Source organism: Triturus cristatus, chromosome 4_2 (assembly GCF_964204655.1).
Source record: "Triturus cristatus chromosome 4_2, aTriCri1.1, whole genome shotgun sequence".
NCBI lineage: Eukaryota > Metazoa > Chordata > Amphibia > Caudata > Salamandridae > Triturus > Triturus cristatus.
The window spans coordinates 944804940-944818453 of record NC_140586.1 but is presented as its reverse complement, the minus strand read 5'-3'; the positions used below and the strand labels follow the sequence as shown (position 1 = coordinate 944818453).

The 13514-nt window shown below is 43.8% G+C and overlaps 1 protein-coding gene across 1 annotated transcript in view; it reads right to left on the bottom strand.

Annotated features, from left to right (window-relative positions):
* Positions 1–7389, bottom strand: part of LOC146839031 (uncharacterized) — a 36647-nt gene extending 29258 nt beyond the window's left edge. Inside the window, exon 1 of the mRNA XM_085603059.1 lies at positions 7326–7389. Within this exon, the coding sequence (XP_085459185.1) occupies positions 7326–7343 (18 nt within the window). The 5' untranslated portion in view covers positions 7344–7389. The remainder of the gene's footprint in view (positions 1–7325) is intronic.
* Between the last annotated feature and the right edge of the window lie 6125 nt (positions 7390–13514).

Below are 13514 nucleotides of genomic sequence, written 5' to 3'. Positions count from 1 at the left end.
GGAACTTCTGTGAGCAGACACAGGCGCGAGGCCTCGCGTGCACATTCACCGGCTCTAAGGCCTCCCAAAAACACCAGAGCCGCGAGGGCTACTGTAAGCTCCGCATCGAGCTGGATAGAAAGCGTTGTGTGCACAATATGCTGCTGTGACGGCTGTTTGTGCACCAAGAGCTCCGGCCTCTAAGGGCCTCTCGTGGACAGACACCGTCTGCAAGGGCCGCTTGTGAACTGCAGCAGTTACATTGTCAAATACAGGTCAGCCTTTTTAAGTAATTTTTTCCCGCCTTTCAGCCGGCTTGTTTAGAAACAAGCATTTACAATGCAACGGTCTCGGCATTGTTAAAGTTAGAGCTATTGGCATTGCTCATGACAATGCCGTTTCTTTAAATGTTTTAAAAACAAAAACATAAACAAAAATAATGTCATGAGCAATGCCAATAGCTCTAACTTTACCAATGCCGAGACCATTGCATTGTAAATGCTTGTTGTGATATATACTTGAGTGATCAATTGGGCTGTGCTGCTTTGAATCCCTTGACTGCTTCTGGAGAGTTTAGCATGGTGTGCCGCCAGACAGGTAAATTTGCTGCTTCTGTCATCGCATCCAGATAAATAATACAACAAGTAACATTACACGCACAACAAGTCAGTTGTTAGGCGCAAAAGCTAAATAAGCAAAAACTTTGCCTTGGTAGATAACATTAAAAAAAGCTTCAGTTCTGAAACAGTGAGACTGTGATAGAGCTATAACGAGTCTCTTTGAAGTTACATTAAACGCAGCAAAGGGTGGTACTGCTGCAGAGTTGTTGTATTTTTCCCACCCCGAGGATGAGGGCAAAAAAGGAGAGTTCGATAGTGACTCCTCTCATCCCCTGCTTTTTAGCACCGGCAGGACCCGGCCCACTTAAAGCCCTTACTGTCCCTTTAATGGCGCTGATTCTCAGACGTGTATTTCCGGCGTTGCTGTCCTTGGAGCACAGTGCGGTTACTGTCCCTTTAAATACTCTGTGGCTGTGTGGAGCAGTTCCCGTGCTTTTCTTATGATAAAGATTCTATCCAGCGCCTATTTTTTTTAATATGCCGAAATGGACGCGTATGCAGTGCGATTTTGTCGCACTGCATGGATTTAATCCTCCCTGCTCGTTTTACTATTTAATGATCGTTTGGCAGCAGCAGCACTATGAATAGCTTTGACGTTCAGGGAGGGAGTATTTTTTTCTCTCATTTTGCTCCTGTCTGCATCTAACAGTCTCCCTCCTAGGGCTCTTAGTTACAGTGCAGCAGCCAACCACCGGCGGCGCCTCCTGCAGCCAATCACCGAGACCGGGGAGCACCGTCCGTGTTCAGCTCCCGAGTCCCGTGTTAACTCTCTGGTGACATAAATTACACGCGTCTCCAAGCCTGGATAACTTTCATCGGACCAGCTGGAAGTGAAATTCGAAGGAGGTGCAAAGTGCAGGTCCCACGCGCCATCTGGAACCAGAACTCATTGACGGTTCTGTGGACGGAGCTGGGAGTGCTTTCTTTGACGCAGTTCCGGACTAACTACGGATGTATCATGTTGGGGACTTTTGAGCTCTGTCTCAGAGAACCAGTCTGGTGCCACTGGTGCCCCGCGGCGTAACCGTACTGTTGCGCTCAAAATTCTGCTCTAGTACACCATTTCAGCACTTACAAGCGAAGTCGATCAGTCCACGGTTAATTCAGGGAGATGGCGTGGGGTCTAGAGAGTTAGAACGCTACCAGACAGACAATACACGTCCAGCCAGTGACAAGGCCTGGCTTTGCCCACCCCCGTAGTTACCAATGCAAGCGACATCTGGAAGTCTGGGGGTGGGGCTGTTACGAGTTGTACAATGAGAGCCCATTTCGAAATGAAAAACAAGGCAGAGCAAAAGGCACACCACCGCCTTTCTCCGAGGCAGAGCAGAAATGCCTCGGAGAAAGGCAGCGTCCTTTTCGGATTCGGGGGCGTGTTTTGTTGTTGTCTCCTCCTTGAGACTTCTTGCAAAAAACACGCCCCCCGATCCGAAAAGGACGGGGCCTGTTTGGAATGACTGACCTCTTCTCCAATGGCTGGCCAGCATTCAAGAGGCCAGCCAATGGAGAACAGGGGAGAAGAGGGGCGGGTTCAAGCCCCTCTTCTCCAAGTCATTAAATCTCCGACTTCCTCTGCTGTGTACCGTGAATCTCTGAATAAAGGTCTTTCAAAAAAAAAAAAAAAAAATCTCCGACTTCCGGTTCTGCCTTTCGGCAGACCGGTAGTCCTCGACCTAAAAAGGTTTCTGGCTGACGAGTGATGATTCCGGACTTTGCAGCACGAGAAAGCCTCCGTCTTCTACTTCCTCATTTTAGCAATTTATCCGTAGACCTTGACTTAGAACTTTATTTGTGTGAAAATAGTACTGGTTAATGTTTGGTATTCATCGAGTTCGTCAGAAAGGCGGAGTTGACCTGGCCGGGCGGGATCTGAACCCCTGCTGACCTGTAGGTCAGATCTTAGTGATGAGCCATGAACCCTTCGAGTTGGTTTGAAAAAAGCATGCTGTCTTCCGTGGCAATATCTCACGTACACGTGGCAACCAGCACACGATTCATACACCGGTTATATTCTAGCAGCCCATTCCTAAAGGTTCCTAGGTAAATACCACCAGATAGTGATGGACTGGAAAGAAGCCATGTCCCATCTATATGCTAATTAGCCCTCTTACATTTTTTTTTTATTAGGTGTGGGTGGAAATCTTTCGGCACTAGGCTGCCAGACAGATTTTTTTTCTTTGGGTTTACACAGCATGCAATTTTGAACGGTCATTAAAGGTATAGAGCTCCGTCACAGTCTTAATAGCGGTGATGACGTCGATATTATAAAAACAAAGGAACGTTGAAGTGGGCGAAGGGTGGGTAATCAAAATCAAAAAGTAAAATAAAGCAGCAGCTATACCAATCGTGGGTTTGGGGGAGAAAAAAACAAGGTGATCTGGACAACATGAAGGCCTGGGCAAAAGCAACACGGGGGAAAGGAAAAAAAGAAGATTTGAAGAGAAGCCCAGGACGCCTGTGAGAGAGACCAACTTGAAGCACGGGAGGGGAGGAAAAGCATTGAAAATGCATTAGGTCTCACCTTTGATTAAGTTAAAGCCATTTGCTTTGCTAATGGAATTGTATTGCAAAGCAAATGGCTTTAACTTAATTAAAGGCGAGACCTGTTGCATTTTTAATGCTTGTTCCTTTTTGGGAATCGCTGCCCGCATCTGTCTCTCCGGTATGCGCCACATCCATCACTTCCCGTCTCCTCGGCATCTCAGCTGTGCCTGCCACTCTTATTATTGCGTGTCTCTTTCTATGAGGCTATCCTTTCCCTCTCGTCTCATTTCCTCTCCCTCATTGAGGCTTCCATTTCCTCTAATAGAAGCGTATTTTCGCCTTCCTGGACCCCTACTCGCACACCCCCTTTCTGAAGCTTACTTCTCCAATTCTTGACTGCTCAACATGGTCTTTATTAAAGGTCCTATTTCCCGTCTCTTCCATCTGTTCGCCTTCCTTTCCACGACCCCCCTTCTGACGCTAACCGCTCACTCTTTCCCTTCCTCCCCTCTCCGAATTACACCTTTTCACCCTACACTATCAGTGAACCTCTGCCCCCTCCTGCCTTCCCCCCGATGGCCTCTACGTCCTTCCCCGCTCTGCACTGTATCTTGGGCTGACATGTCCCTCTGTTAAAGTAGCAGTCTCCTTTCGCTCCCTCGTCTCCTGATTTCTTAGGGTCTGCATTTACCCTACTCACTCCCGAGCTCCCTTTATGAGGCCCACTACTTCATCTGTCTTTGAGGCAAACTGCTTCGTCTGCGACCCCCACACCTTTTACCTCTCCACACCCCAAAATGCCCAGCTCCTTTGTCTTTTTTTGTTTTCCTCTGCGTACATTTATTAGGTTTTATTATGGCAAGGTCTGTGATACTAATATGCGCACTCGCAACGCAGGTAAGGGTTTACGTCGATATCCAAAGGAGAAAAACCCTATACAACTCAATATTTGGAAATACCAATAGTTATTTATATAAATCTAAATACAGTTTTTTCAGACAACAGTGCAATGTGTCCCCAGTAAACATGGAACTTAAAGAAATAATAGTGACATATTTTTGACATATACAATTGGTTTCCAACATTTATAAAAGTCTCCCATCAGAGGAAATTAGAAATGGAGACCAGGACTGGATACTGAAAAATATGTGTGGGACCACGACAATCCGTATGGTCTAGTCTCGCCTCAGGAGCGGGAAATCAAGGCATCAAAGGGATAGTAAATAGCTTCACCCTGCGGTAGTTGATCTTCAACTTATTCGCAATAGAGGATCCGTAAATGTAAATGTAAATGTAGTGCATTTATATAGCGCTCTGCACACCTCCGAAAGGGTCTCTCAGGCGCTGTGCACATACCGCTGTGGAACCCTTCCTGGCCTTTCCCTGTTAAGTGCCCACTCCTGGGCACCCCCAAGGTGACAGCCAGGCATCCTAGCGCTTTTGGGGTCGTTGTGGAGATTAAGCAAGCTATTGCCCAGAGTTGCAGAGTGAGACCCATGATTAAAGTAGGCACCGAGGCGAGAATTATCGGGTCCGGGGAAATTGAGCCCAAGACCCGCCAAGGCGGGAATTGAACCCTGGTCCGGGCCAGACCTCTGCATCAGGGTCTGCCGCTCTAACCATTGAGCCACACTTCTCCGTGTATCTGCCTAATCTGTAGAGGCCGGAGACCACGAACGCAGATACACGGATCGTCGTGTTTATATTGCGAATAAGTTGAAGATCAACTACCGCAGGGCGAATCTATTTACTATCCTTTTGATACTTTTTTCAGTATCCAGTCCTGCAATCTTGCGCTGCTCTCCCTGTTAGCTCTCCTTCCCCTTGCTGGGTGCCTGGCTGGGACCCATGTGAGTTACCCTTTTGTACACTTTCACTTCCATGAGGTGCACATCAATCACGCTGACAGATAATCCTTCGTCTCAGATGTCCCTATATCAATAGGTCCTGAAGAGACCCCTCATTGGATTAGGGGTTGAAACGCCGTTGACAAAAGCAAAGCGAACCATCTGTCAGCGCCTATTAAATAAGGACGCTGTCTCCATTTCTACTTTCCTCTGATGGTCGACTTTTATAAATGTTGAACTCCGAGGTCGAGAACAAAGCCTTTCCTGGGTGGAGGCTATCTGTGGCAGGGATTTTCAAAGGCCTTGCTGCCTTTGTAATACGACCCCAGCATCTCCTGTTAGAGGGAGCAAGCACTCTTCCTGTCCTCACCCCCTTTTGGCGCGAGGACAGGTAGGAAACCTTAGATAGAACAGGAGGTGTGACCCCCGTCCCCTCTGCCAACTCCACCCCTCAGGTGCTGGAGACGAGGTGAAGTACACTTTTTGGGGGTATGTAAATTGTAGCGGGATCCAAATTGAAGAGAATAGATTTTGTATAAAAATTATCGGGGCTCAAATTTCATCTCCAACTTACATATGCCACAAGCAATTGAACCTATATTATGTGGAGGATTTTATTAGGTCTCGTCCAGCTATATTCTGGCTAAAAATATGGCAGTGCAGAGGCACTCCCCCCATGAGGTCACAACACTGTCTGGTGGTAGCAGGCTGGCTCAGGCCAGTTGGTGACCACACTAAGGATTGGTAGATCTTAGGGGACCCCTCTAAGGGGCAATTTTTAATAAATCGGACACTGCAATCAGCGCAGGTTTATTATGCTGAGATGTTTGTTACCAAATATCCCATATTTCAGTGAAACCTTCATGGAGTTGTGGAACTCGTAATGACAAGTGTCCAGCCAATGTACTTACTATAGAGCTTCCCTGGTCACTTACAATATCCAGGAATCGACAAGGATATTGCAGGGGCATATCTGCTCATGCAGATATGCCATCACAGGAGATATCCCTAAAGCAGCGTGCACTGTAAGGCCTGCTAGAGGGGTGTCTTACCAAGATCTCGGACAGTCCCTATCCTATGGGCATTGCATTTGTGCCATGTCGACTCTTCAGTTTTGTCTGCACCAAGACACACAGGCTGCAGTATGTATGTATGTATGTGCTTGGTGAGGGGGGCCCTTAGGGTGGCATAATTTGTGCTGCAGCCTTTAGAGACCCTCTTTAACAACAAGGCCCTTGGTACCAGAGGTATCTTTTACTATGGACTTATAAGTGAGCTGATGGGGTGACAATCGTAGAAACGACAGTTACACTTTAGGGAAGGAGATCTGACTCAGGGGACCTGGTTGGCAGGGACCCTGTGCACTTCCAGTAAAAACTATATCATTTTCCAGGTAAAACATGAAGGCTAACCATGTCCAAAACAGGTCCTTTCCAAAAAAGGCCCTTTGCTACATTGACATTTAGCAAAAATAATGGGGTGACCCGGTGTCCCTCAGAACCTGGGTATGCGTATTATATAAATACAATGGTTCTGTCGGGAATTTTTCATTTCTTTAGGGTGTTCAAAACATATATACATTACATGTAACAAGTATCAGATGAATGAGGAAAGAAATACACACCAATAGGAGATTGCAATTTGGTAATTTAAAGGAATAAAGTATTATGGGCTGTCGTAATACATACGTTCAAATGAAAAAGCAAGATATTGGTGACTTGTAGTGAAAAAGTGACACGTGATGATAAATAATATATACAGTATATTTCCTATGCTGCAAAAGTGAATAAGTAAAAAGGAAGGGTACAATTTTTGTTTTGTCTTTATGGTTTCTCACATACACTTCGCGATCCTATGTGAATTAATCTGTGATCAGTAGCGTTGTGTAGACATGTAAGGTGCGTCGACGTTTCGACCCCGTGTACTGCGCAAAATCTAATAAGCGTCACTGCGGGTCTTCCTTAGGACAGTGGGGATGGGTATACAGCCTACGGAATGAATAAAAGCTAATTTAGGGTGTGTGTTTAAGTGATTAAGCAATAAATGACTGTTCTCTATGAGGGTAGTAGTGCTTACCCATACGCAGGTTTTGATTAATATCTGCGAGCGCGACGGGTTTCTCAGTCAGTTTGTAGTCCTTATGAGTCAGGAGATGGCCTATGGAGTGATAATGAGGTTATAAACACTCCCATGGATGTGATTAAGAAGGCTTAAAACAGGGGGAAAGACCTCCTGGCAACAACAACAATTTATAAAGTGCAGTGGCCTATGGAGTGAAAATGTAATTATAAACACTCCCATTTAATGTGATTGGGAAGGCTTAAGACAAGGCGAAAACCTCCTGGCAATAACAACAATTTAAAGTGCAAGTAAGTAAGTGCACGTAAGGACATACCTTGAAGGTCTCAAGCATCTTTGGGGTAATGGATTAAATCTTCATAGCATTAGAATTTGAGGATTTAGGCCAGTCGCTTTATTTACTGTGAAAATAAATGAACAGGAGTGTAATTAATCAATTTAAAAACAGCAGCACTTGGGATGCAAAAGGTCTCTGCAAGTGGCCTCGGGATTAATCTTACCGCGATCTGTATTTCATCACGTCTGTTTCAGCTCTCCGTCAGTTGGATTACTGAGGCTATGAAAAAATTGTGATGGAAGAGGTGATGGATCTCTTCAACAATAAGAAGTACATCAAGTACAACATCTCCAAGGACGAGAAACAGGCCTTGCACTCACTGAACAAGAATACATCAATTGTAGTGAAAGCAGCGGATTAGGGGGGTACCATTGTCATTCAAAACACCCAAACCTACATCACAGAGATAAACAAACAATTAAGCTGTACTGAGAGCTACCAAAGAATAACAAAAAATCCAACCATGGAAATCAGAGGTCTTATTCAATCACTCACCCAACAAGGACTTACTGAAGGCTTCCTGTCACAACATGAGTATAATTTTCTGAATAAAACGGACCCAAGAATACCTACCATCTATACTCTTCCTTAAATTCACAAAGACCTACACAATCCACCGGGCAGACCCATTGTATCTGGCTGTGGTCCATCCTTGAGCCTCTCAACCAGTTCTTGGATAGTTTCTTACAACCATTTGTATTAGAGACACGCTCCTTCCTTAGAGACACCATGCACACAATACAAATAATGGAAAATCAGCCATATGACAACAAAACTCAATTCCTGGCCACGCTGGATGTCTCTTCATTATACACCAGCATCCCACAAGAACATGCCATTGAAGTCATAAGGAGGACGCTGGACAAACGACCAACACCAGTTTGGATCCCGACTGAATTCTTGGTAGACTCATTCAAAATTGCCATGAAAAAGAATTATTTTGTTTTTCAAGACACTTACTACCTGCAATGCAAAGGCGTAGCTATGGGGGTTGGATTCGCTCCAAGTCTAGCCAATCTCTACATGGATGACTATGAGGACACACACTTATATGATTTGACCAACCATTACTTGAACAACATCTCATTTTGGAAGCGCTATATTGATGACGTGCTTATGGTATGGACAGGCACTGAACAAAGCTTAGTGGAATTTAAATCACGGCTTAATACACGCACCCCTGACATACAATTCACCATGTCCCATAACAATGACGCTATCAACTTCCTGGACATCACTATACAAAATGAAGATGGAAGATTGCTCACCACACTGAACACTAAACCTACAGCGCGCAACACCACCCTGAAATACGACTCGCACCATCCCAGATGCCTCTGGGACAACTTGCCTTATGGCCAATTTCAAAGACTACGACGTAATTCCTCCAAAAGATGTGACTTCTACAAAGAAACCGACATTCTCATACAAAAACTGCGGGACCATGGATACCCTAAAGGCCTCCTGAATCGCTCACGAAATAGAGCATGGTATCGACCAAGAGAGACTCTTCTGGAAATACAACCACCCAAAGAAGACACTCAGAAATTGGTGTGTGTGTGACCACCTTCAACACACACAGCCACGAGATAAAGAAAGTCCTACTTAAGTATTGGAATCTTGTAAGCACGGACACCGGGATACAGGAGAAACCCCTGTTTGCTTACAAAAGAGCTAAAAACATCAAAGACTATGTTGTAAGTTCCTATATTGAAACAACTCAACTTACCACCACTAGTGGGATATTTTCAATGCAGCACTTGCAAGGGCTGTGAATTCACACTAACTGGCTCATCTTTTCAACACCTAGAAAAGACATATCACATGAGACAACACAGCAACTGTAGCAGTCACAACGTGATTTATGCCATTAGAGGCACCTGCGCAAAAATCATAGTAGGCCAAACTACCCAAAAGGTGAAGACCAGGGTCCTACAACACCAAAGCAGAATCCGCTGCAGGGTCCAGGGAGCCCCTTTAGTAGAGCATTTTTCCAAAAGCACCCACACTGCTGATGACCTACAATGGTGGGTAATAGAAAAAGCCACCAAAAGCCAGAGAGGAAGAAGTATACTCCAACTACTAAACTACAAAGAATGCAGATGGATCCATCTGCTAGACTCAGTAAAAAATGGGCTAAATGAGCAGGAGGAGACATATAGGCAAATGGTCAAACTGTAGAATCCCACACACAACCACACCTTTACTTTACTTCCTGAACAATTCCTTAGCCTGTTTCATCGCATATACTTGACCTCATGCGCTTGTCAGGTTATCTCAAATATAGGAAAATAATATCGTATTCCACATGTTTTTGATTCATATGTTTGAACATTCACCAAATAGTGTTGCAAACTATTGCCAAATATGTTTAAATTGAATATTAAATGACAGACGCAATTAGTTATAAGGTAAATGCACATTTTCTCTTCACATACCTGGGCCTTGTATCTTTCTTGAACAAAACACTGGTCTCTTTTCACCAGTCATGCCCAACTGTTGGCATATAGTTGTTGATTATGTTGTTGATTATGTCTAAAAGCAATTTACACTATCTTTATGCGCAAGAGTCAGGCGAAATGTTTTTCAAGCTAGGAGCACATGTATTATATTTATACCTGCCTTTTGTTCCGAACAACTTATTCACAATATCCGGCATTTTTGGTATACAAGCTATACCACTATGTTCATGACTAATGCGCTTTAATAGCTGTGCCCATTATCTGGCATTTATTCATTGATCTTGTTCCAACTAATTGTGCCCAATTTCTGGAATATATTCATTGTTCGTGTCGACTAGCTCGATGACCGTAAAACGCGGTTTTCTTTTTACTAACTGTGCTTAATTTCTGACATGTAATCACTAATGAATTTATACTGTGTTCATAATTTATTTGCTTTGAATAACTTTCCATTTATCTATGGAAAACTAACACGACTCAGCTTCATGCTTCAACATCTTTTAGGTTGAAATACATTTCTGCTTAATGAAGCGATTCTTTAATACCAATGTGGTTGTTTAAGGGTTCTCATGACACACATAAGAGGGGCCCTTTACAGTACATCCCTTAGTACGAACGCTTGGGCAACAGTGTGCAGCTGCGGCCTTTCATCTTGGTAATCACCTTCACGGGTGAACGTGCACGTCGCAGGCACGTAGTACCTGTTATAAATCACAGGCCTTTGTCTCCAGCCTCAGTAATCCAACTGACTGAGAGCTGAAACAGACGTGCTGAAATACAGATCGCGGTAAGATTAATCCCGAGGCCACTTGCAGAGGCCTTTTGCATCCCAAGTGCTGCCGTTTTTAAATTGATTAATTACACTCCTTTTCATTTATTTTCACAGTAAATAAAGTGACTGGTCTAAATCCTCAAATTCGAATGCTATGAAGATTTAACCCATTACCCCAAAGATCCTCGAGACCTTCAAGGTATGTCCTTACGAGCACTTACTTACTTGCACTTTAAATTGTTGTTATTGCCAGGAGGTTTTCCCCCTGTCATTATATACAAGGGGTCGAAACGTCGACGCACCTTACATGTCTACACAACGCTATTCACATAAGATCGCGAAGTGTATGTGAAAAACCATAAAGCAAAACAAAAATTGTACCCTTCCTTTTTACTTATTCAATTTTGCCGCATAGGAAATATGCTGTATATTATTTATCATCACATGTCACTTTTTCACAAGTCACCAATATCTTGCTTTTTCATTTGAACTTATGTATTACGACAGCCCATAATACTTTATTTCTTGTTTCTTTCCTCATTCATCTGATACTTGTTACATGTAATGTATATATGTTTTGAACACCCTAAAGAAATTAGAAATTCCCGACAGAACCATTGTATTTATATAACTTTGCTACATTGAGACATATTTCCTAGGACACTGAAAATCCCAAAGCAGGTCTTCCTCATAGTCCTTATACTGTGACTGCCACTACTGAACATTAATCTTGAATTATTAAATCAGGATCAGGATCTGGACATGAGCCAATAAACACTAGGGCAACTCACCAGATAATAGAAGTCTTCTGTCTTCACACTCACTTAGTGAGAACAATGCCATCCCATGTATTGCATAACAAAGAGACCACAACCCTCAGTGAAACACTCACCTCTCAGATGCGATTCGTTAATAAAATTAAATGAACAGAAACGGGTCCCTGGGGACCCCACAGATACACCGTTCCTAACAGTACTATATATGCTTGGAGTCCCGCAGGTAAACCCAACAGTGCTACAAAGGCTTAGGGGCCCTACAGGTAGGCCTTTCCTAACCCAGTACTATAAATGCTATGTGCTCACTGCAGCAGGACTGGGCGCTCAAGGGGCGCAATTAGGTTGCTTGGCATTTATCTACCCTTAGCTAAGCCACGTAATAAGGGCAGTAGATCAGGATGATTCTCTTCGATCAGAAGTAGCTCTCAATATTGAAAAGGTGGAGACCCTGGTATAACACAAACGCAGACATGCGGTTAGGCTCTACCAGGACATGTAGTAAACTATTAATTTATGTATATGTAGGATTAGATTGCATTGCAGGTTAATTCTTATTTCACTATTTCCCGCACACAACATACAACATAGATTCCTCACGTGCGCACCCTGATGAAGGAAGAACCGCCAAAATGAATTGGGGCAGACTGAATTTGAATTTACTTGCGGAACAGTGGCTTTTGAAAGTGATTCTATGAGAATAAAAATGCTTAAACTGGAATACAGGTGGATTTGCTTTCAAGGGAAGGAGACATTGATGCACTTTTACGGGTACAAGCTGCGGAGCAGGAGACACAGACCAGATCTAGTCTGGCGCTATATAAACAACTCTAGCCAAATACATCTACCGTCTGGCACGCGATGAGTGGATTTCATAAATACTACAATAATGAATGAAAAATACACGGCATGCATAGACAAGGTTTGCTATGTAACCTCTGGACTCCTGTAAACCTAAACAAACACCAGTAATCAGACACTAGGGACATCACCTGCAGCACCTCAGATTTTCCTTTTGTTTGGTATCTTGTTTTTGGAAGGTGGGTTTTTAGGATAAGCTATTTTTAGGTGTGTCTTCTTTTATTCCAGGATGGGGACTAGTTTTAGCATTGTCAGCTTTTATACTCTGCATACCAAGGCAGTACATAAAATACAGTCTGCATACCACAATCCATGTCTGTATCTCATAAAACATCCTTACCTTTTAACAACAAGCATTGGCATAGCCAATATGTCTCACCTTTGGGACCTTATAAGTGTTTCGCCATGCAACAGTTGATGTTGTTGTACCAAGGATATTGTGCTGCATAACTAAATACTTATAAGGTCCCAAAAGCGAGACCTATAGGCTATGCCAATGCTTGTTTATTTGCTAATCAATCTCGGATCAGTAAGTAACAATATGTGGTCTTTTGAAGGTGCTGTATGCTTGTTGAACACATGCACGTGCCTACAGAATGATGTGGCAGCTACATCTTGGCATATTTATTTATTTATTGAATTTGCCATGCTGCTATACATCATGGCTAATAATGAATTGACAGTGCCAATACGTCTTATAGACAAGAGGTAGACCATGACTTCTCAGCCATGTCACCCAATCTGCCTCACTCCACTCCACCCCACTCTTCCGTGGTTCTTAGCGCCGGGACGCCTCTTTGCTGGGGCAGCTGCTGCGCTTTACCAAATGCTAACATAACATAACTCTGCTCAGCCATGTCACATGATGGAGTGGGAGGGGTCAAGGATGCCCAACGCTCCATCTCATACCTGGTAACCAACATCCTGGTCGATAGGAAGCACGTGCAGTCTCAGCTATGACCAAGGCCACTGGAATAATGTGATACCGTGGCTTCTGCTTTTTTCACATAGTTATGGATTTGTCGCATTTGCCACATCAGCTGAAATCTTTGCCCAGGCAATATTACCATGGGTAAAAAAACACAATGAAACTAATAAAGTAAAACTTTTTTGCTGCATTCTGCCGGAGAATTTGCCTTTTCTTGGCACATAATTTAGTTAACCTTGCCACAAAATGTAATGCTCCCCTGTCACATAATTCCAGAGGCCCTGGCTAGGATACTGGTGGGCGTGCACTGCAAATTCCGGGATCTGGGCTTAGGTTCGACAACCCTCTGCCACCCAGTGATACTGGGACAGG